This window comes from Marmota monax, unplaced genomic scaffold (genome assembly GCF_021218885.2).
Source record: "Marmota monax isolate L192 unplaced genomic scaffold, Marmota_monax_Labrador192_F-V1.1 WCK01_AAM20220418_F8-fsc00129, whole genome shotgun sequence".
NCBI classification, from domain to species: domain Eukaryota; kingdom Metazoa; phylum Chordata; class Mammalia; order Rodentia; family Sciuridae; genus Marmota; species Marmota monax.
Genome location: NW_026693811.1, coordinates 3,425,835 through 3,448,910, shown reverse-complemented (window position 1 = coordinate 3,448,910; position 23,076 = coordinate 3,425,835). Strand labels below are relative to the sequence as shown.

Below are 23,076 nucleotides of genomic sequence, written 5' to 3'. Positions count from 1 at the left end.
CACTATACTCAACTGACCAATTACACTGCTCTAGCAATCAAAATTAAACTTTTAAATAGAAAATTATAAAAATGGCCTCAACAAAATATTTTGAAAAGTGGAATTATTAACATGGTTATTCTTGAAACGCTAATGTCAAAAATGAGATGAATGACTAAATTGCACTCATGACAACTTCTATTAATTCATATTTTGAAAAACGTGATATAATTTGGGACACCTGTGGTTTCAAAACACTGTATGATTAATATATATTCTATGGACTTCCTCTATTTTGGTATTGTTTTAAAATTCACAACTGTGAAACATCACAACTGTGAACATTTTAACTGTATTATTTTTCACTATTACATGTGTTAAGTATTTGAATACATAAGAAATGTACTCAAATGTAGTCATCATTCTTATTGAAGAGTAAACTCAAGGATAAGTTATCTTATAATTAACTCCTTCACAGAGTCGCCTCAAATGCCCTTATAGTTAAAATACCATTGAAATGATATGACACCCTTCTTCCAAATGTAAAAGAAATTAAGTAAAAATATTGCAGAACCCCTAGTTATCTCCTAGGCACCTACGGATTTTAATTAAAGGCACATTACATCTTTTTACCTGATATTTTCATTTCATAATTTTGGTAATAAAATGTATTATATCAGAATGTTTGCAAGTTAAAGAATAATGTATTTCAAAAAAAGAATGTGTGTCAGTCATCTCATATAAAGAAGCTCACTCACATCTGGTTAAGTAATACTTTGGAATGCTTTAAACTAAATGAAACAAACTACCAAAACACATACTACTTTGTAGTCTTTATGCACATAATGTAGCATGAAATCATGATGCTTTTGAAATATTCTGTGCAGAAATATTTATTTTTTAGCAAATATTTTCTTCAAACATTGGTATGTGGTATTGACAGTGTAATCTACTTGCACAACTAGTTTTGCAATAACCTTCTACAAATAACTGTAAATAAGAAAAATGTAAATTTTATGTAAAAATGGTTGCAAATTTTTGGTAGCTAAAAGAGGTGTACAAGTTGTATTGAAAATATAGTATATATACATAATTAAGAATGAAGCATATACTTTCTGATCTATTTATACACAAAAATTCAAGAATTTGTAAAAGAAATTATTTTGGGGAAAAAGAAAGAAAATCTCATTAGCTAGATAGGATACTTTTATTAGAAAAGCCAACTATTTCCAACATTTCACAAAGTACTAGATATAGGCATGGTGGTGCTGATGTATTTCACAAAATCACAAAATTGTAACAGTGCTAGAGTTTTGCTGAGCTCCATTAGGATACTAACTAGTAAGCTGGACTGAGTGGTACCAAACTTTAAACCTAAAGTTAAAGAAATATAAAAACATTTAACTTACTACCCCTCAAGACCACTGTAATAATTAACAAAAAGATGAACTGTTTACTTAAAATTCCTAATGGCTAAACAGGCTTTAAGTTATATGTAAAACAACCTTTTATAAATGTATCCTTGATGCATTTTTAAATAAGAATGAAAGTAACCAGATAATATTTTCTTTTGTCTAAGCTTCATATTTTCTTAATTCATTCTCTAGTTGCTCTACTACTATTTAAGAAAACAAAAATTATCTTGAAAGAAAACTTTCAAATGAAATGTGTTGGTTAAAATGTGGCATGTACTAAGCTAAGGACGGTTTAGTCTTGTTTAGTAGCTTAGATTCCTCACCCTTCATTTATAAGATTTTAAACACCATGAGAACATTTGCCTATGTAATGAATGAAAAATTAGCCAAATTCAAGTAGCAGATACAAGGGGGGCTGATCAGAACACAAGTATCTTAGCGTTAAAAGGCTAAATATCTTCAAACATTTCTGTAAGATTAATTATCTCTTGCCATAAGATAAATTTGAGGGTCCTGCATTTAGATAACTATGGGAAAATTAAATATACATTTAAAAGTCCAGTAAATCTTATGATCATTATTAAATGACTTATAATTTTGAAAACAATATGGATCTTTAATCAATGTTTCTGGAACTTTCATATTCACACTATTCAGGCTATCCTTTGAAATTTCAGCGATCATATCAACATAAAGTTTGATTAAATAATACAACCAACTAAAATACAAATGACTATATGCATGTATCTATATATCTATATATACATATATACACATTTATATTTTTATGCTTAAGGGAAAAGGTTGGAATTCTTCCCAAATGTATCAGAACCCGGAACTAATCATTCCTGGCAATACATGCCTCTGAATATAGCTATTTAATGATGTCTAGACCAGTTCTTCTTGGTCCCTGTAAGCTTCCCAAATTGCCACCATCTCTTGATGTCACAGAAGTGGCAACCTGAAAATATAACTAGCACATAGGCAAAGGCCCTATCTATTTTTTAACTAGAGCACATCGTAATGATATAGAAGTGCTACCTAGGTTTACTTGCTATATATTCTGATATACAGAAGCAAACCTGAGTTTTGAACACATGCAAAATAATACACAAAGCACATTGCAAGCTACTTGGATAAAAGGGATATTAAATATATAATAAAGCTCTTTTCTTTATATGCCAGAAAAATATGTTTTAAAACAAGTAGAAAGAGACATGGCAGGAAACAATCAAAAGCACAGATTTTTCTGACAGTTTCCCCTGAGTTTCCCAGTATTTTTCTGGAAGGTAGTTTTGTGCTCAGTACTCTAAATCACAGGAAATTTCTAATTTAATATTTGTATATATGTGATGATTTGATCTTATTCTAGATGATAAATCATCTGAACAATATTCATTTAAAACTTCAGGCCTGGGATAGAGCTCAGTTGTAGAGCACTCATCAAGTATTTGCAAGGCCCTGAGTTCAATCTCCAGCACTGCACACACAAAATGTACAATTAAAACATTGTCTACACTGTAAGTTCTAAATATTTTATATGTATCATCTAATATTATGTGTATACTCTAGACATACTATTAGATAATACCTTAGCATCACACATTCATTTGAAAATGCTTAATTTACCATGAAATGATTAACAATAAAAATGGGATCTCTTAATACAAATTTCAAAGTAATAAAATACCCCCAGTTGCACTTTAAAGTTTAAGGGAAATTATGTGCTAACATGAAAGAAGTCTTGGATTCTATTCCAACAGATTTAATTTCAAGATTTTTAATAAAGTTATTCCTATTGATTCCAAATAATACTGTCATAAACAAAATAAAACATCATTTTTTAAGGTTGTCAAAACACAAAAGAGCATAGAAAAGCACATTTCTGACAAATAATATTTATTTTGTTTGTCCAGTTTAGTAATGCCATAAGATTACAAATAAACTTGATTTGTATATTTTAAATAAATAATCACAAAATTATTTTATTATTTTTTAAATTGCACAGAGTTTAAACTACCTTAATAAAATCTACTTTCTTTCAGGGTAAATGCCTTTTCTGGAAATAAATATATAACTTGACTACATTTTTTTGTTACTTTTTTTTGGATGCATGCTTAAAAAGATTAAATGAGCACAGTCCTTGAAATTACAATCAAAATGGACCAAATGAAAATTCCCATAGTATTGACTTCCCCTTGATGTAATTTAAAATGTGTGAACTGCCACTCAAAATAGAAGTGCAATACCTGACATTTAACCATTTGGCAGTCTTTTAGGTATAGGTGAATTAACGCACTGTTGTTTGAACTGAAGCATAATACTATATATGTAATAAATTTTGTATGATACAAAACTTTACAGCAAGCTATTTGAATGTTTATTAAAAAAATTCTCAAAATGACATGGAAACATGTTTACTGTATAAATAAAAGCACTTATACATTAAGAGTGTACATTATTCAGTAATTTACATCATCACAATTGGGGTATAAGTTAACCAATACAAACTATCACACACTATTTACATTGCAATTGTGTCCATCATAAAACAAAAAAGATATCTGTTCACATTAATTATGTTAACAGCATCAAAAAAGTGAACTGCATTTCTATACAAAAATCCTGATAAAAGATTCTCTCTGCCTAATGTGTTTATAAGATTGTTAATTTGATTATAATATAAAAGCATTGCCTGATGATGAAGCTAGATCAGAATGGAATATAGGTTTTGCTAGAAAAAAGGGTTCTGTGGTCAACATTTTGGAATAACCAGAGTCAAACCATGATAATTTGACATAACCATATGTACCTATGCATATTTTCATATGCTAATGTATGTTATTAAACTCCCTGAAGATGAGAATTTCCAATTATGTTTGGCCATGGAAACTTCGCATCTCTCAACACCAAATTGCATAGAAGCATCTTTAAAAAAGAATGAGTTAGGGAATTGTGTGAAGAGTTCTAATACAAGGGTCATTTGGCAGAACCTTTATGAACAATAGTGTATGTTAAATTCAAAGTTTTACCCCAACTGTGAGCCTCCAAGTTAGGAAGACTATCATAACTGACCACAGAACAGCATACTAACTTGATAATGTATCACCTATAAGTTAAGGTTCCAAGTTCCTGGGTTATATCATTACCATTATTCAACATGAATGATCACACTATCTGGTTTCTTTTTCCTGCAACTTTTAAAATTATACTTCTGTATTGTTATGACTCAGGTAATGTCCTCTCACATTAATAAATATATGTCCATGAAAAATAAAATAACAGCCAGAGGACAAAACTATACGGATTATTTTTGACCCATTCTTATCAAACTAAGTGAATTTGACAGCAAATTATAAAAAACTATCAATGTCAAATAACTATACATTTCTTCCTTTCTATGATTTTTAAAAGTAAAAGGTGATTTTCTATTCATTTATAAGAGGGTTTTTTCCAAGATGGACTACCACCCATCTTCCATCCTTTACAAAATATGGAGTTTTTAAAAAACTGTATGTTAATTTGGTCACCAGCCAGACTAAAATTATACCAGTTTATAGTCACCTTCAGGCTGGAAGATGTTCAGATAAAGTGTGAGAAAAACATGTGGTTTATTAAATCTTCATTAAGAAAGACTTAGGTTGTTTGCCAAGAAAGAAACTACACTAATTATGACAGCTTATGCCAGGGATCTCAATGTTAAGAAATTGGTGACTCTGCTTTATAATTTCTGTGGTAAAACCACCAAGAAATGTTGTTGTGGTGTCTCCTATACCCAATAACCCATATTACAAAGATATACAGAATAGTTATTGATTTGCTAATATTAAAGCCACTTGCTAATGTAGTCAAATAAGCCAAACTTACAACTTTGTAATATCTAAATAGAGGCATAGCTTACTTGATTTAGAACTTTATAAACAGTTAACTAATAATAGCAACTCAGTTTAACAACAAATTTAAAAGTTGACGATTTCTCAAAAATGTGTCATTCCCCCAATCTAGACTTAGAGAAAAATGAAATTTCAGGTTATGTATGTTTTCACTAATGAAATACAAGGCAGAAGGAAAATCTGGTTTTTAAAGAACTTTTTATTTCACAGTAGACAGTAAAATATATTGAAGAAAAATATGCAGTGCAAAAAAATTTTTAAAAGGAAAAGCAATGCCTACTGTAGTTTTTTCTATAGATTCAAATTAGGGTACATTTGTAGTAACTGCAATTTTCTTCTTCATAGGCAAAAACCTAAAAGGTTATGTTTTTTGATTATGTGATGGCACAAAATCCCTTCTAGCTGACCCTCAAACACCTACCTCTACAAATATAATTCAAAAGTGTAATCTGTATCTCATATAAGTATAAATTTATCTAAGCTTTAGTCACTTGGCTTCTTTACATAATCTTACATAATTTCATTAGTACATTCCTCTAGGTTTTCACTGTTAAAAATTAAGGGTAAGACGTTTTGACACCAATTAATTCTGTGCCAATATCCTACAATAGTGTGCAGATATTTGCAAAATGATAACTTTTGAAAAAAAAACTATCTATCTCTATCTTTTCTTGCTTTGAACTACGGATTAAAGAAAAACACATAGTTAGGGAAAATATTAAACAAGTAGGATCACAAAAAGTACCCAAAGTTTTAATTTAAATTAGTCCAGTTCACTTCTTCCAAGCAAACGAATTCACAGTATTTCTTCTGCTTTCAAATACAAGGCATTCAAATTACCATGGTCCCCTGCAAAAACTAATTATAAAGTAAAATTATCATATGGTAACAATAAAATGCTTTTTAATTGATTACATTGCTTTAACAGATTTTTCATAACAGGAAATGTTTAAGAGTTTCTTAAGGTTTGTAATTGAAGCCAGTATATACTAGTAAGGTATTGCTGATTCTATGATTTATATCAGTAAATATAAAAAAGCAGAACCACAACCCTGAAACATGAAAGCACACGTGAACTATCACTTCCCAATAGCTTCAATTAAAACAAAAAAACACACAAAACTAGAATCATGTTAACAGTAAACATTTGAAATGAGGAAGGAACAGCTTTATAATTTGTCAGAAATTAAAATATCCCATCTCTCTGAGAATTAAGATCTGCCAAAATAAACTACTCTTTATGGAAATGACAGTTTTTAACCCTTAAAGATTATTTGGAAGATAAACTGACCAAAAACCGGTCATGAAATTTTAAAGTACATTTAGGTTTAAAAAATGAAGAAAAATTGGTATTTGTAGTAATTTTTAATGTTATCTATGCATTCAGCTGATAAATAAAAGAAACAATATGGTATATAAAATGAATTACTTCCCACATTTATACCCTAAATCACTTACTGTTTTTGACAACTAAGAACACATTTAGAACACAGTAGCAAAGTGGCAAGCAAGATACTTACGTCATCATAAATTAAGTTCACACACCCTTGTTGCAAGTGGTCTCTTCTCCTAAAGAAATCTTTACACAAAAAATACTTTTAATATTATAATTTAAAATCTATAATTTCAAATATATAATGTCTCCAAGTACAAAGACTGAATAATTTCATATTTGATTAAATCTAAAGTGATTTAATATTCCAAGCAACTGAGAGATGAAGGAAACTCCAAAACTGAGCTAAAACAATTTTCAACATTTTTATTACTAAATATTGAAAACTTAAAACTAATTAGATGTAATAGTAAATAGGTAACATAGAAAGGGTGGACATGTTATAAGGAAACAGCATAATACTGAATCAATTTTTAAATGGTCAGTACCTGTCAATGCTCGAAGCTTCACACAGCAAGCAACGTAATCATCAAAGAAAATTCTGCCATTCTTACTATAACGTTTAGCAATAGCAGTTAACGTTTGAGGACTCAGCCTATAGCCTAAAAAAACAGATCAGTAAAGTATAATTTCTAAAGCTAAACAGCAAAAGAACACAGCAACATTGCCTTTTCATTAATGAAGTCATAACATAGATTAACTTTCAAAAGTCATTCCACGAAAAAATATTAAAAATAAAGCACATTAATATTAAAAAAGAATCAAAGGCTTCATTATTAACACTACTAAAGAATACACAAACATCATAATTCTATTCTCACTCAGTAATAAAGTAAAAGCTAAGGAAAAAAATAATTACCTTTTTTTTAAATGTATTTTGATTTTGATATGTATAGGTGTTTTTCCTAGATTTTAACCTTTCAATATTTCAGTTCTGTTTTTATAGTTCCTAATGAATATCAAAGCAAACTAGGTTCAGTGGTCCACAAACCTGTAATCCCAGCTACTCAGGAGGCCGAGGAAGGAGAAACACAAATTAAAAGCCTGGGCAAACTAGAGAGGTCCTGTCTCAAAACAAATGACTGGGGATGTAGCTCAGAGATTGAGACCTTGCTCAGCATATGCCAGGTCTGGTTCAATCTCCAGTAATGAAAGAAATGAAAGAATATCAAAGCAAAGATTCTTAGTGATCTTTTCTATCAATCAAATCCTACATTTCCCATTGACTCTTTTTTAATTTGTTCTTATTAAATTTACATGACAGTGAGTATATTTTAACACTTACATTGAGTATAACTTATTCTAATTAGGATCCAATTCTTGCGGTTGTATATGATGTGGAAGTTACACTGATCATGTATTCATATATGAATATAGGAAAGTTATGTCTGATTCATTCTACTGTGTTTCCTATTCCCATCACCCTTCCTTGGGGAACAAAATGCTTACTCCAAAGCAGAAAAGAGCTGTGGATATAGCTCAGTGGTAGAACACCTGCCTAGAAATCCTGAGGCCCTAGTCCCTGCCACTCCCAAAATAACCTAAAGTGTTATTTTTCCTTGTCTTCCAAACTTTGTTTCATCACACGTTTTTTACTATTTCTTTGGTTCTTTATTCCAGTCTTGTTGTCTCCAAAATTCTTTCTGTGTACTCCTATCATCAAAATGTTTCTGATCATTCACCTCCAGTATCTTTGTGTTCTTAAATTCTATACATATATTGTTTTTTTCCAAGAAGACACTTATAAACCATTTTTATTATTAATTATAGGGAAGTAAGGAAAACAGCATATTTACATATATGTTTACAAACATTTCTATAAGAAGATTTATTTCTTTTCAAATTATTTTTAATTTGACAAGATCCAAAATGATTTGTCATGTACAGTGAAATCTGATGCCTTTAAAAACTTATTTCTTCCCTTTACCCTTTTCCTTAAATTCAATGCTCTTTTTTTTTTTCCTCATTCCACATTTTTTTTCTCATTCCACATTGGTGCATTATAAAATTCAATACTCTTACAGGCTATCTAAATTGGTAGTGACATTTGGAAGGACAATGAACTAACTCAGTGTGGTATGATTGATTGCAAAGCTGCTCTGTTAGGAGGTAAATATCTGTGGCAGATGAAGTATTCATTCTCTGGTATCTTCAGCCATGATATTCAAAAATGGAGACTGGAGCTCAGGTGATTTAATACCCTACCCAGCAGACCTGTGTATGAGCACAGTAACAGTGTTGGGCACATTCTCCCATCGTGATGTTCTAGCATGATTTAGGGGCCCCTCCCTCCAAATTATCACTAAACTTCTTCCTTCCAATTTTCCTTCTCTTTTCTGTTTTCCCCTTCTCTTTCTTTGAAACATATTGGGAAAAAAACTCCTATAAGTATGCAGTTAGCTTATATTATTAATTAACACCCGTAGCTTTAGCATATATTACTGTTTGACTACTTACCTTTTACAATATACATAAAAACTGAAATTTTAAAATAATGAGATGAAAACCAGAAATGTTAATTAATATGTTATACTTGCTATACCCCTAGGATGGTCCTTCAAATTTAATGAGATGCACCAATGTAAGAAGAGAATGTTCCATCTGCAGTTGTAATAATGTGTAACATAGGAAACTTGTTAAAAAATATAAAATGAGAGAAATAGCAAAACATGCAAACTACTATAGTTTTATGAAAATGCATTTTGAGTACGATCTGGATAGGTACTGATAAAATTCCTAAAATTTTCCCATAGTACTCTCAGCAATATCATTTGAATATTTCAGTCCACTTCTTTCTTACATTTAACTGTCCACTTGAATGCTTAGAAAATGTTCTTTTAGTCTAAAGATTATATTAATTCTCTAACATTTTCCTGAATAAAAGACCCAGTTTAATCCATTAGGTATTAAGGCTCTATTAATGAACTATACATTGTTATATGGCCAGTATTGTCCCTAATAAATAAATTATCTATTTAAAACATAAAACAAAAATATCACTAGTTTGAGTTCTTTAAATTGTATTTCAGATAAGTCCCTGTACATTAAGTCCAGATGTTAATTTTCAAAAAGTTAATTTTCATACAAACATTTTGATTAGAAATAATTACAAATAAAAGTACAGGGTAAGAAAAATAAAGTTTCTTAAAACTGAATTAACTGTAAACAAATTTAGCAACTTTGTGTATTTTTCTCTTTCAAAAGCAGACCATGAAAGAGCCTTAGCTTATTAGAAATTATAATGAAATAAAGTTACATTCTTTCAAAATATTCTAAAATTCCATCTCCCATTTTGAGGTATATTGTTACATTTTTGTGTTTTATTACGTAAGTGAAGAAGGGGAAAAGCATGATTTTGGGTGCTGAAAAATTAAACTCTGATACAGAAATTTGTGATTGAGATTAATTTTGTTCCCAAATTACGTATACTTCTCAAGTAACAAAAGAATACAAGTGGTGAGTATTAACCATTGAAGAATAAATTTAAACATACCCAAGAAATTTAGAATAAAATGGAAGATCAACAATTAGGAAAAATCATAGTTAATATAATTTTGACGTTGTTAGTCAGAATTTACCTGCAACTTTACTTCAACTAGAGAACTCTAGTGAAAAATATAGCCCTCATTACGGTAGTAAACTGAGAATTAAGATTCATATGTTCAAAGATGACCTGTACAGACTTGACAGAATTTTAATATTCTTACCCATAATAGCAATGGCTTGACTCAGCTCATGATGCTCTACTGTGCCACTTCGGTCTTGATCAATGGTCATAAAGTTCTGTTTCCAGGCATTAAGAGCTGCCCAAAGCTCCTTGAATTCATTAAACCCCATTTTTCCTGTGTAATCTCTCTAATAGTTTTGTTAATAAAAATAAGTTTTGGGATCTGAGAAAATGAACCTGACCCAAACTCTGTATCATTGGCTAAAAAATAAGTATGCATTTACAAAGGTAGTCTAAATCAGCATATGAATAGTTTTCTGCATAAAAACATAAATGTCTATAGACAGCTAACAGGATCTCAAAAATATTTTTAAATTCTAGTTTACTAATTGGTTGTCATTTAAAACTAACAATGGGCTTAATATTCATAAAGTAATAACTATATTCTACTCTTTTCTATTTTCATTCAAGGATACATCCAACATGGCAATCATAATTCTGCAGGTTTCCAAACTGAAGGCTGAAAGACAGTGAATATTTAACTGAAGTCTGCTCAATTTTGTCTATGTAAAATTATGACAATCTTTATTTCCAAAAGAAAATATTTTAAAATTGCCCCAAATACACAATCACCATAATTAACAACCTTTTTTGAATGTTCAGCATTTGTAGGAAAAAAAAAAGGCAAAAAAATTACTGTCTTCAAATTACTCGTCTCATGAGGGATAAGCAATTGCAAAATAATGAAAAATTATAGAGCTATAGGTGTCACAGGTGTTTAAAGCACATGGCTTTGCCTGGGGCCTAGAGACAGGAAGGGCTTCAGTCTTCCAATACAAATGCTGACTAGGCTTTAAGTAGAAGCTTGACTTATACTCAGAAATCACAAAGTGTAAAAGATTTAAGAGTACTCATAAGTAGCATATGAGTACCTCAGAAAAACAAATAAGAGCCAGATACTAACCTCTTCAATACCATTCAAAAGACTAATTAAGGTTACTGAAGAATTTTAAGAAGCAAAAGAGAAATTCTATATTTTCCATTTTAAGGACTTTAGCTTACAATGAATAGACTCTAAAGTGAGATGATACAGAGGGAGGAAAAGCATTTGGTGGCTTATTTCAATGACCAAGGAAGAAGGAAATGAGCCTCTGAGCTAAAGCCACTGTCCCCCTTTCCCACTGCAAGGGGGAGGGGAGAAGAAAGGAAGAAGAAACCAACACAAACTATCTTAAAGTCAGGGCTTATTAGACATAGTAACACTTTCACACTGATAGTACTAGAAAGAGCCCACTAGATAAACTTCAATTTTTCTAATCCTTATCACAATTTCATTCAACCACTATGCTGATTTATTTTGAGAAGAATTACATCACCACTGTTCACTTAGTCCTACAAAAATCTTACTAGAAACTCGTTAATATGAATAAGTGGATAAATAATTTTTAAAATTAATTTCACTTTATGCTACTTGATGACATATTTTTAAAGTTTTAAAAAGAAAATTACACCAGCTAAATTTTAGACTAAGGATAAATTATAAAATATTCTACAAGTTACAAGAGATGATTTTCATGAAATATTTAATAAAAACTGCCTGTGCTAAAGTTATTGGTAACAGTGTTTTTGAACTGACAACTCAATGCTGAATGAGAACTCACTATGAATTAGGTAGTGAAAGTTATGCGATTTCACATAAACCAAATGCATAACAGTCTTAATTTTTCAGATAAAGAAACCGAGGCCCAGAAAGATAGATTCCCATGTTCAGAGCTAACAAATAGAAGAATCAGGACTAAAGTCAATGTTCCTTCATATAAAAACTACTGGAGGGGATTTGTTAATATAAAAAATTTCTGAAATGGTATTCCACCTTTTGGCCAAGTAAATAATATCCATTTTGCTTTAAAATTAACTTGACATACATTCACAAAGTGGGAGAATCAGAATGGGTAATAATACATGGCCAAAATTAAACAGACAAATAAGCACATCTTCAATCTGAGAATATAATCATGTATGTAAGGTTAAAACATTTTTGACAAAGAGTAGAGAGAATTTTAATTCAAGAAAGTTGATAGGTTTTTACTTCCTCCCCACAACCCAATAGAATGGACAGCTATTTTAAAATATAAAAATCTATAGAGAAAAAGAGAATGAGAGAGGAAACAACAGGAAAATACATTGTAAGTTATAAAGTCAAAGGACATGAATTAAGTAATGTTTACTCAAAAAGAGAAAAGCTCAGAAGCAACTTAGTTACCTTAGGAAAGACTGCAAGTGTAATAAATTGAATTGGCAGTACTTCTGAAAACATGAGTGAAGGTAGAAATACAAACAGAATTGTGTAACGTCCACATAGGAGAATTTAAAGCCCCCAATCACCTCCTTGTCTCTATTTGGTTAGATAGCTCTGACTCCTAAACCTAGCAGAATTTGGTTCTCTGGAGAATTCTCTGGACTGTAGTATATCAGGCACAGCTGGGATGGGATATCTACTAAACACAAGGCAATTAATTGAATATTTACAAAAGTTTTGAGAACCCTGTGGACTCCATTTCGTCTCCCTTGCAGTCAGAAGATAAACTGGATAATCATCCCCAAAGGAAATCACTGAAGATACCAACACTCAAAGTTACACAACAGAACTGCCCAAATGAAAAACCATGCACTGAAGCCCATGATCAAAATTTAACCATGACGTCAGGACTTATGATCAGCATTTTAGCAAAACATGAGCAACAAAAGTATCATCAAGCACCTGAGAAAAGACATGAAAGATAACCAAACAAACAAACTGGGGATATAAAAACAATCTGTAAGAAATAACAGGCACAGGGAAAGAAAAAACTCAAGGATTTTAATAGTCTTTGAGAGAGTTAAAAAATTATAGTCAAAACAAAAGACTCAATAGAAGTTTTAGAAAATAAAGTTGAGGACATTTCCCAAACAGTGTAAGAATAAAAGAGGGCTGGGGATACAGCTCAGTTGGTAGAATGCTTGCCTTGCATGCACAAAGCCCTGGGTTCAATCCCCAGCACCACATACACACACACACACACACAAAAAAAAAAAAGAATAAGTAGAAGACCTAGTTCAAATAACATGCAATATAGAAAGAGAAAACATCAGTGAAGAAAATTACCCATAACTAAAGTAAATAAGTTTCCAGAATAAGCACACATGCACTGAGTTCCCCACAGAATACCACTAAGTAAAGCATTATGGAATTTCTGAATACTAGGAACAAAGAGAAGATCTCCCAAGCTTCTGGAGAAAAAAAGCAAATCACATATGGGCCAGAAGTGAAAAGATAGAACAACAATGGAAGCTGAAAACAATTAAGTAATACCTCTAAAATTCAATATGAAAATGATTTGTAACCCAGGACTCTATACCTGACCTAAAATCCCTTCATTCTGAAGACAGAATTAAATCTTTTTAATATACATAAGGTCACCAAAATTTACCACTTTTATTTTACCTAATGATAAATTTCATTGAAATAAGAGATTGTATTTTTTTTTAAGTGGAAAGCAAGATGTCAGGAGATTGAGTGAAGAGGCCAACCAACTGGAGAAAACAAAGACAGCTCCAGAATGAAGGTGAAAGAATGCCAGTATGAGAATCACACACAAAAAACAGAGCATACTGGAAAGTTCCAGGTTGATAAGAAAGATAGAATACTTAACCTTATTAATTTCAAGAAAAGCAAAAAGTTATATAAAAAGGAAAAGTAATCATATATTGTCACAAGACAAAGTTATAAACAGTATGTACATACCAAAAAAAACTACTGATTACCTAACCAAAATTACCATACCACCATATTGTACTATGGGAGACTGGGAAGTATTCCTGTGTGAAGGGAAGGGACAGGGTTACCTCAAGGTTGAAAGAGAATTTAATCCTCTCAATTTGAAAAGAATCAGCTAAAAAGAAGCCTCTTATATAAGTGATTAATGTTGGGAAGAAAGGAATGTACAAGGAACAGATTATATTCATAACTGAACCATTTGGCTGAACCATCTCTTTAAACCATGTGCATGTATAACTGCTATGAAATTTTTAAATATGTACTCTAATTATGGGGATACAAAAAACTAGAAAATGAATATCCTATTCCAATTTCAACAAAAGGGGGTGGGGAAGATCTTACGAGAATAAGTTCCACTGATTCCAGACTGTGTCAAACATTTCTGAAGTTCCTCAGCATCCACTTCACCATCCTGTTAAAACAATAATGATAACCTTATTTAATGTTTAGTTATATAAAAGCATATTAAAATGTTAATTAACTATGGTAGCTCAATCAAGAAATATGCATTTCTCAGAATACTGGTATCAACTTCAAAATTCTAAAAAGAATTATCAACCGCAAAAGCATATTACAGAACATAATGCAATGAATCATTTCCTCTACTTCTGAAAAAAACAGCACATTGACTCTGTTCTATCACAATTCAAAACAAAATATTGTGAAAGTCATTGAATCTCTAATTAAAATAGAAAAATCCATAAAACGTTTTTAAAAAGTTCTCACAAACATTCCCAGTCATGGTCATTTTTGGAAGGAACTATGTCTAAAGAAAAACTTCATATTGAATGTTTTACTGGCAGGGAAACATATCCTTTTCGATCTAACAATTACCTCTAGTGAAATTTTATAGTCCTCTGTATTGTGTAGCTATTCTGATTAGTGTCCAAACATTCCTGTTTGAATTTATTGGAAATGACAATGGAAATGAAACAGAGTATTCTCCTTACGTTTCAGTACCTAATCCTATTTTCTACACAAATATACAGTAAGGTAATTCACTTGGAAATATCACATACATTGGCACAGATGCAAAACAAGAGCTATGAGAAAAGATTAAAAAGGTAAATTTAAGACACATGCTTCATAAAAAAAAGAAATGAACAAATACTTTAGAAAAAACTTCTAAGAAGTATTTAAATAGTCACATTCTACTAGATCTTTAACAATGAACCTGCAAACACAATTCCAGTGGTTCTAATAGAAATTTAAAAATACTGAGTAATATTCTTCTCAATGAAGCATCCTTACAGTCATCTCTGCTTAGAATATCTGAGTGCTCCTTCCTAGGTTCTACATACTTTGGGGATCTTTATTAAATTTTAAATTCTGTAGTAATAAAATTATACCTTAAAAAATACCTATTTCCTTAGACTTGTAGCTACATTACAAATACTTTCTTCCAGTTATAGGAACTTTAGAAGAACTTTGGGGCACGTTTTATTTAACCAACATTTATCCACCTCCCTATTAGAAGTCCCGAAGCAACTGTTTCAAATGATTATTATATTACAAACCTCTTTCAAAAACTTCATGTTCTGAGCAAAAAGTCATTAGTAAAACACTCTACTAATTAATTTGGAGAGCTGCCATTGTCAATACCATTTCCGTGAAATAACACATAAATGCCATGCTACTGTCAATGATGGCACACTAAAAAGACTCTTTTACAAACTATTAGAAGAGGCAAAGGAATAAAATGACTTACCTTTCTTTTTGATTTTTTAAAAAAATGTCTTTTAGCACACAAAAAGTGATGTAGTCATAAATTATCTTTTCTTTAACTCTTCTTAAGTGGAAAAATGCCATTCTACTTGATGATTAAATTAATGAGAAGTTACTGAGCCTCATGAATTTTTTCCCATTTATAAAAACAATGTATCACGTAGAAAGCACAAGAATGCAAAGAATGGAATGTACAGACCACACAAACATGAAGTTTTCAAGAAAAATGTAAGTGTACTGAAAATCTACACCAATCCAATTAAAATGAAGAGCAACAAATCCTACATGTCAGATGATATTTTCTGTTCAAGCATCAGTCTATTCTGTAACATTTCACACAAAAGTTTCTCACCAGCCTCTTCCGTAATATTTCACACCTTTCCCAAACTGGGTATTTCTCTAAATTCTACACTTCTAGACAATGAAGAAGGAACCAAAAGGTGTGGAGGTTCTTTACGATGAAAGAACATTTATGGAAAAAGCAGACTTGGAAAAAATGATAGTTGAAAAGATACAAAACAAAATTTATTGCAAATTTTAGTTGAAACACATAAAAGTTATTTTAGGATCTTTCTTATGAATGAAATGAAAACTACAAAACAGCTCACTATTTCCTCTCCCACAAAATAAAACAGCTTTAAACTCTGTGTGCCACATTTCCATGTGCTCATTTATCTGCAAGGGCCTAAGCTCCCCTCACCCACTGCTCTGCCTAGAAGGATACACTGTAGATAAAAGTCAATTATATGTCTTGTTCTTCAGAAGTGAAGGTGTACTCTTCCTAAGAAAAACAATATTTACTATTTTACCAGGGTTAAGAATCAGATGCTATAAAATGTAGGACATCATCCATTAATTGCCTCAAGAAGTCCCATACAGTGGGACTCCGATTTTTTTTTTCTTTAGACTTCCTTTGGAATTAGGGTGTACTACTTTCGTGGCACATCAATAGGTGAACAAGAACCTTCACATGTTCAGCTATATAGAAGTTCTCTGAACCCGGTCTTTTCGGGTTCAGATTTCATAGCATCAGCATGATTGCTAATAGACTAGGTAAGAAAATCCAGCAAGGCCTAAAATTCAGACTCTACTTGGCCTCTGTGTAGCATTCCTTCCTCCAGGGTTTGGGAGAGAACTCCTCTGGAATAAGAGTCTTATGACCTCCTGTCAGGTAAGGTAAATCAGAGAATAAAGAAAATTATGGCCATATAAGAACAGGGAAAAGTTTCTGTGACTTCCTTGGGGAAGAGAAATTCTAGTTTCTATGCCCTATATCCTGCCTCAGGGAAGGCATTATGAGCTAGGAACCATGGAAAAAATATACGAAAATATAAATAAATATATAACACATATAAATATCAAAATGTGTGCATATGTTATCACACTTATATATGTAAATATACAAATATGTATTGCAATTATATTCTTTCCTATCTTCAATACTCAACAATTCTCTTATTAAAAAATGCAACTGATATCTCATAAAAATGGATGTGATACATACTTCCATTAAGACCACTTGAACTTTCACAAGATAATGAATATAAAATTACTTTAAAAGGAATAAATTGTGGTATAATAAACAGTAGTTGCAATAGAAATAAAGAAAAAAAACTTTGCCTGACCACATAATTACTTATTATCACTAAAACTTTGCATGCGAAACTCACGTACCTGAATTGGCAGGTTCATACTTCCCGATTGGTCATAATAAAGCCTGCCTTCTACATACTTATTCAAATTTATTAGAGATTAATAACATACTAATACTATAATATATCATTAAGATAATAATTTCTGTAATATTTTGTTAAAAATAGAAAAATATGCCCTAATATGATTATATAGATAATCTTTTTGAAAGACTGGACAGTCATATAAATTAAAAAAATCACTAAAAATGACATAAATCCTTCTGTGGAAAAAATGTAATTGCTCAACTTGAATAAATTTATGATATTTTGAGGTGATTTCCTATTTATAATACTGTTTGACATACTTGGGTTTCAAATTACACACACACACACACAAACACATACACACAAACACATACACACAAACACTTCTTTTTAATGGAATGAATGGCAAAGTTAAAATATTGTTCCCTAGACTAAATACTAATTGCTGTAAATATCTCTTACCTTCCCTTAAATTTATAATAGTCATCCTTGTTTGCTATAAAAGGATGTTCAGACTAAATGTAATTAGCTTTAGATTATCAATCTCTCCAAGGGAATAGAATTCTTCTCATTGTCAAACATAGGGAAGATATTAAGACGATTAAGTGAGAGATAAGATAGTTCAAAATAAGAAAACATCTAAGTACTATAATACTTATGTTTTGATGATGTACTTAACTACTAGTAACAAAATCCCTTTGTCAAATAATGTCAGCAAGAAAAGTGTTGGTCTATTTTCTGCAGCTATATAACTGAGGCTGTGTAACTTCTAAAGAAAAGAGGTTTGGTTTTGCTTATATTTCTGGAAGCTAGGTAAAGCACAGGCATCAGCTCTTCTTTGTAAGGACCAGGTGTGAAGACCAGAGACAAATGTGTGAGAGAGAAAAATGGGAGGTGACTGACTCACTTCAAAACAATCCACTCCAATGTGAAATAACTAACCCACTCTTTCAAGAATCACCTTTATCCTCTGATGAAGATGGAGCCCACATGACCTAAAGGCCTCTTAAAGGCACTACTACCTCTCAGTACCACTGCACTGGCATGTAAATTTCAACATCAGTTTTGGTGATGACAAACAACATCAAACCTTAGAAGACATCCTACTATGTAAGGAAGAATTAGATTTTTCTACTTTGAAAATCTTTCCTCTTTCAATTGATTTAAAGTGACTTTTTAAAATAAAATAATTATGACTGCCCTCATCTCAGGTCTCAAGAACAAAATCAGCCTAGAAAAAATTTAAACATAAGTTCCATATGCATTTAAACTGATATACTAAGTGAAATACTTGACATTTCTTTTGAATACCAATCATTTTTTTTAAACTAACACTTGTGCAATAATTTTAGCACCTTACCTGTCCAGCAACAGCAGTGAAATAATTCCACATAGCATCATCAGCTGAAGAATAATTGTCTGAATATGCTGGGTACCCAGAGTAACCACCAGGGAGCATGTTTGGACCTGTTCCTGGCATTTGCATTCCTGGCATCTGACCACTAAAATTTCCAAACTACAAGAGTAAAAGAGAAGAAAATAAATAATACAAAAATTATCCATTAAAGTGGCTTCAAATAAAATATGTATTGAAAGTCCACTGAAAAGTAAAAATATAGTTACCAAAAGCTCCCAAACATAATTATCACAAAAGCTTAAGCTACATAATACTAGGTAACTAACATTAAGACAGATTTCATTAGTATTTGTTATTCAGCATTAAAAGTAGTTAAGAGCTAGAGGTATAGCTCAATGGTAGAGAGCTTGTCTAACATGTGTGAGGCACTGGGTTCAATCCTCAGCACCACATAATAATAAATAAATAAAGGTATTGTGTCCATCTACAAGTAAAAAATTTTTAAAAAGTAGTTAAAAAGAAAAAAAACATCAGCCACTAAGAACTTAATTCAACAAAAGAATATAAGGTATAATTTTTAAAGTTTACCATCATCATCAGTGAAATAAATGAAAGTAAAACGTAAGATTTCACATATAGTGAAACTCAGAATTATACCTCAAGACACATACTTAGAAAAAAATGTGGTCAATACAATGAAACTGGGACCTAATCATGGGAAACTGCTTATAGCTCAAATATCCTCTCCACCATAAAAGATTTATTTTTTAAAAAATTAAGATGACAAGAAAAAAATACAGTGACAACTCTAATAGTCCACTCCAATACTAATAAGAAAAATAATAATACCAATGAAATAATAATATTAGGCAGTTAATATTTATTGAGGGCTTTTTATATGCCATGTACCACTCTAAGTACTTCCATTGATTATTTCATTAAATTTTCACAACTCCATGAGATATAAAAGTATTTTGTTCTTTTTGCAGTTGAGGTTCTGAAACTTCAAGATCTCCTGACCTGGTCAAGGTCAAATAGCTAGTAAGAAGTAGACCATGTATTCAAATATACTTACCCTCAGAGACATGTGGATAAACCCTATCCACATTTATTTCATGCTATGGCTATGGTTTCTCTCTTATTTACTGTTCATTTTGGGACATGGCATATGCTTTTAATACCTTAGAAAAACATTTTGCTCAGAATTTTTGTGAGTCCAGAGAGAAAGAAGTAGTAGATTATAAACTCATTCCATTAAACAAAAATCTTGACCTGAAGGCTGAAAAGAGGTTGCCATAAGACAGAAAGAAAAAAGAATTTCAAGTAGAAGGAAGAAAAAAAATATAATGAAAATATGTATAAATTAAAATTTTAAATTTTTTTCCTGTGAAAATTTTTATTATAAAATTAGTACAATGAAAATAATACAATTTTGATTAAAAAAACTCTTACTAAACAAGTAAAAAAGTATTAGAAAAGCATTTAAAAAGATGAATCATTTACTGGGTCAGGTAAAAGTATACTTTCAAAAAGGTCTAACAGCTACCATTTTATATTTTGTTAAATATAAAAATATTAATTTAGGTCTATATTGACTATAGTTAATATGTTTCATAAAACAATTTTAACTTATAAATATATTCCAAATAAAGAAATAATGCATATTTTACCCTTGGATTTTATTCAATGTATCTTAAAAGAGTTCCACTGAAAAGTATTAATTTTACTAATCTATATTGCTTTCTTTGTTTGAGGATATTTTTGTCCTAGCTACTAATAAGGAGTTGGAGAATAGATGTGAAGAGCTGTTTTTATTAGGATAAGCAGAAAAAAAGCATTTAAATGTTTAAAATATGTTCAGATGTTTCCTTCCATTAAACACAAGCACTCTGATAAAAATGGGGGTAAGGAAGTTGTGGTGAGCCGCTTCTGCCGACTATGGTCGCCATTACAAGATGGCGCTGGCTCCACTGTGGTCTCTGACAAACAACTCCTTATTTGGGAGAGTTGGCGCATGGTTTTTCACCACCCTATGAGAAAGCTCCACGTGGCAGCTTCGCATTGGGGCTTGAGATGCTTTATTAAGGCTGGGAGGGGCATCCAGCAGAGAAGAAGAAATATCAAGGGCCTGAATAAACTGCTCAAAGAAGATTCCTGAGTTGGTCTTCCTTGCGGGCAAGGGGTCACGACAGGAAGTAGCAAATCCTTTCAATTAATATGTTATTACAGATGTTTCCTTCCATTAAACACAAGCACTCTGATAAAAATGGGGGTAAGGAAGTAGCAAATCCTTTCAATTAATATGTTATTACTATCACCATCATCTCTACCACATACATGAAATTAGGCTATCCAACTAGGAGTAAAAGTAACATATTTCTAACAGGGACTGCAATCTAATTAAAATATGTAGAAGGTAATGAAATTTAAACTGCCTCATGGATTCATGCTATTTTGACTAATTTTGAAAGAGATTTTACCTTCCTTAGGCACCTTAAACTTCCTTAGTAACTTAAGGACTGAAAGTAGACATTAGAAAGTAGAAGATGCCAGAGGGAATTCAGGCATGTTTTCAAGCAACTCAGTTTAGGAACAAGTATGTGTCAGAGTTGAGAGCCTGGAAATCCATTACCTTAAAAAATGATTCTCCCTTAGTTCCAAGGATTAGAATTAATTCCTTTGAACACCACTACTATACACTAGTGTCAATATCTGGATTAAAATTAATAAAGCATAATTTCCACTTTTAGGTTTAAAAAAAGTTAAAATAAAAATAGAAAACAGGCTACCTTCTGCCTGCACCCTAGTGGACCATCCCACACTCTTTGTAAACAAAAAGTATGCTCCAGGCACTTTGAAAATTACTGATAAAAAGGTTGAAGACTTGGAATTCCTTTCCAAAAGGAAGGTACTAGCCACAGGATACTACAATTAAGAATTCTAACTCCAAAGGTGATGTAGAAAAAACAATTACATGAGAAAGAATAATCTTCACAACTTCAAAAACAAAGTCTAGAAAAACAGATTGTCTTTGCTCTGACAAAAGGTATCGGGGGCATTTAGAGTTCATCTTAACGTATTTGTAAGGAGTTTTAAAAATGAGAAGTGGTAAAAATAATTTCAGAAAGAGGATCTGTAACAAAACTGCGTGGAGCAGGGGTGAGAACCCTATAAGATTATTACAAAAGGAGAAGGATGTTTTATTCCTCGGTTCCAAGAAAAGAAATTTCAAAAACACAATTCACATGGCAACGTCACACTGAGGGTCGACACTTAAGGGTCCTCAAGGATCGGAACACCTGCAGTTCCATTTTAGCCCGCCCAGCCCCTGTTTCCAGCACTACTCAGAGTTCTGTTTCAGGCCCTCTAGTACCAGTCACCAGAGAAGGACGCGGAGGCAGTTGGCGGACCCGCACGGTGGCACAGCCCGTCGGGCCACACACCCAGCGAGGACCGAGGCCACGAAAAAGTAACCAGGACTCACCCCTCCTCCATATCCCGGGTAGGCCATGAAGAGCCGATCAAGTGTCACCCAATAGTCACTCTTGAGTTGGCGTTCGCCCTGGTGAGAAAAGCGGGGAAGTGCAGGTGCAGCTCAGGCCGAAAGCCACCCAATCCCCGCGCGTAGCGTTCGCGCGTTCAAGCCCGCCCCCTGAATCCAGCCCTGCCCTACCTAGTTCCGATTGGCTGAGTCCTGCCTTTCACGACCACACTGCGGGAGCCCGCCCCTTCTCGGAGTCTAGCCTCACTCTCCTCAGTTCTGATTGGCTATCAGGTCTCTTGGCTCAGAGAACCTGTTTGTTCAGCTCTTATTGGCTCACTCAAGTTCTTAACCAACTCACTCCGGATTCTCTAAGCTATTGTTTCCTAAAGTTTCTTTTCTCCCTAGAAAATCAAAACCGGGCAGCACACTTCTACTCTTAGACTCTTCTGCGCTTAGACTTAGTCATCTTTGAATTTCAAATTTTGCAGTTACTAATCTTTGCTTTTGTGTAGTATTGATGTCACATCAGAACTTTGAAGTTGTGCCCCAAGGAGAGTACTTCTGCATTAAACCCAAATTGACTCCAAATTTAGGAGTCTGGCCACAATTGTCAAACGTAACAAATAAAAACATAGGATATCTAGTTAAATTTGATTTTCAAGTAAAT

At 32.0% G+C, this 23,076-nt stretch overlaps 1 protein-coding gene across 1 annotated transcript; it reads right to left on the bottom strand.

Annotated features, from left to right (window-relative positions):
* Positions 1 to 3,751: 3,751 nt before the first annotated feature.
* Gca (grancalcin) lies at positions 3,752 to 22,564 on the bottom strand. Its single transcript, XM_046462263.2, has 8 exons — positions 22,410 to 22,564; positions 18,929 to 19,084; positions 14,507 to 14,576; positions 10,824 to 10,867; positions 10,388 to 10,535; positions 7,169 to 7,282; positions 6,808 to 6,866; positions 3,752 to 6,145 (listed from the first exon to the last, which is right to left on the bottom strand). Exons 1-8 carry the CDS (start codon positions 22,434 to 22,436, stop codon positions 6,119 to 6,121), a joined length of 645 nt encoding a protein of 214 aa, XP_046318219.1. The 5' UTR covers positions 22,437 to 22,564; the 3' UTR covers positions 3,752 to 6,118.
* Between the last annotated feature and the right edge of the window lie 512 nt (positions 22,565 to 23,076).

Excerpts from the sequence above, each read along its gene's own strand:
- Gca (XM_046462263.2), bottom strand. The coding sequence starts at position 22,436 with ATGGCCTACCCGGGATATGGAGGAGGG. Across the intron at positions 14,577-18,928 it reads TCACTGCTGTTGCTGGACAG|GATGGTGAAGTGGATGCTGA; the intron begins GTAAGGTGCTAA and ends TTGTTTTAACAG. Across the intron at positions 10,868-14,506 it reads AATCAGTGGAACTTATTCTC|CCTTCAGTTTGGAAACCTGC; the intron begins GTAAGATCTTCC and ends ACTGTCTTTCAG.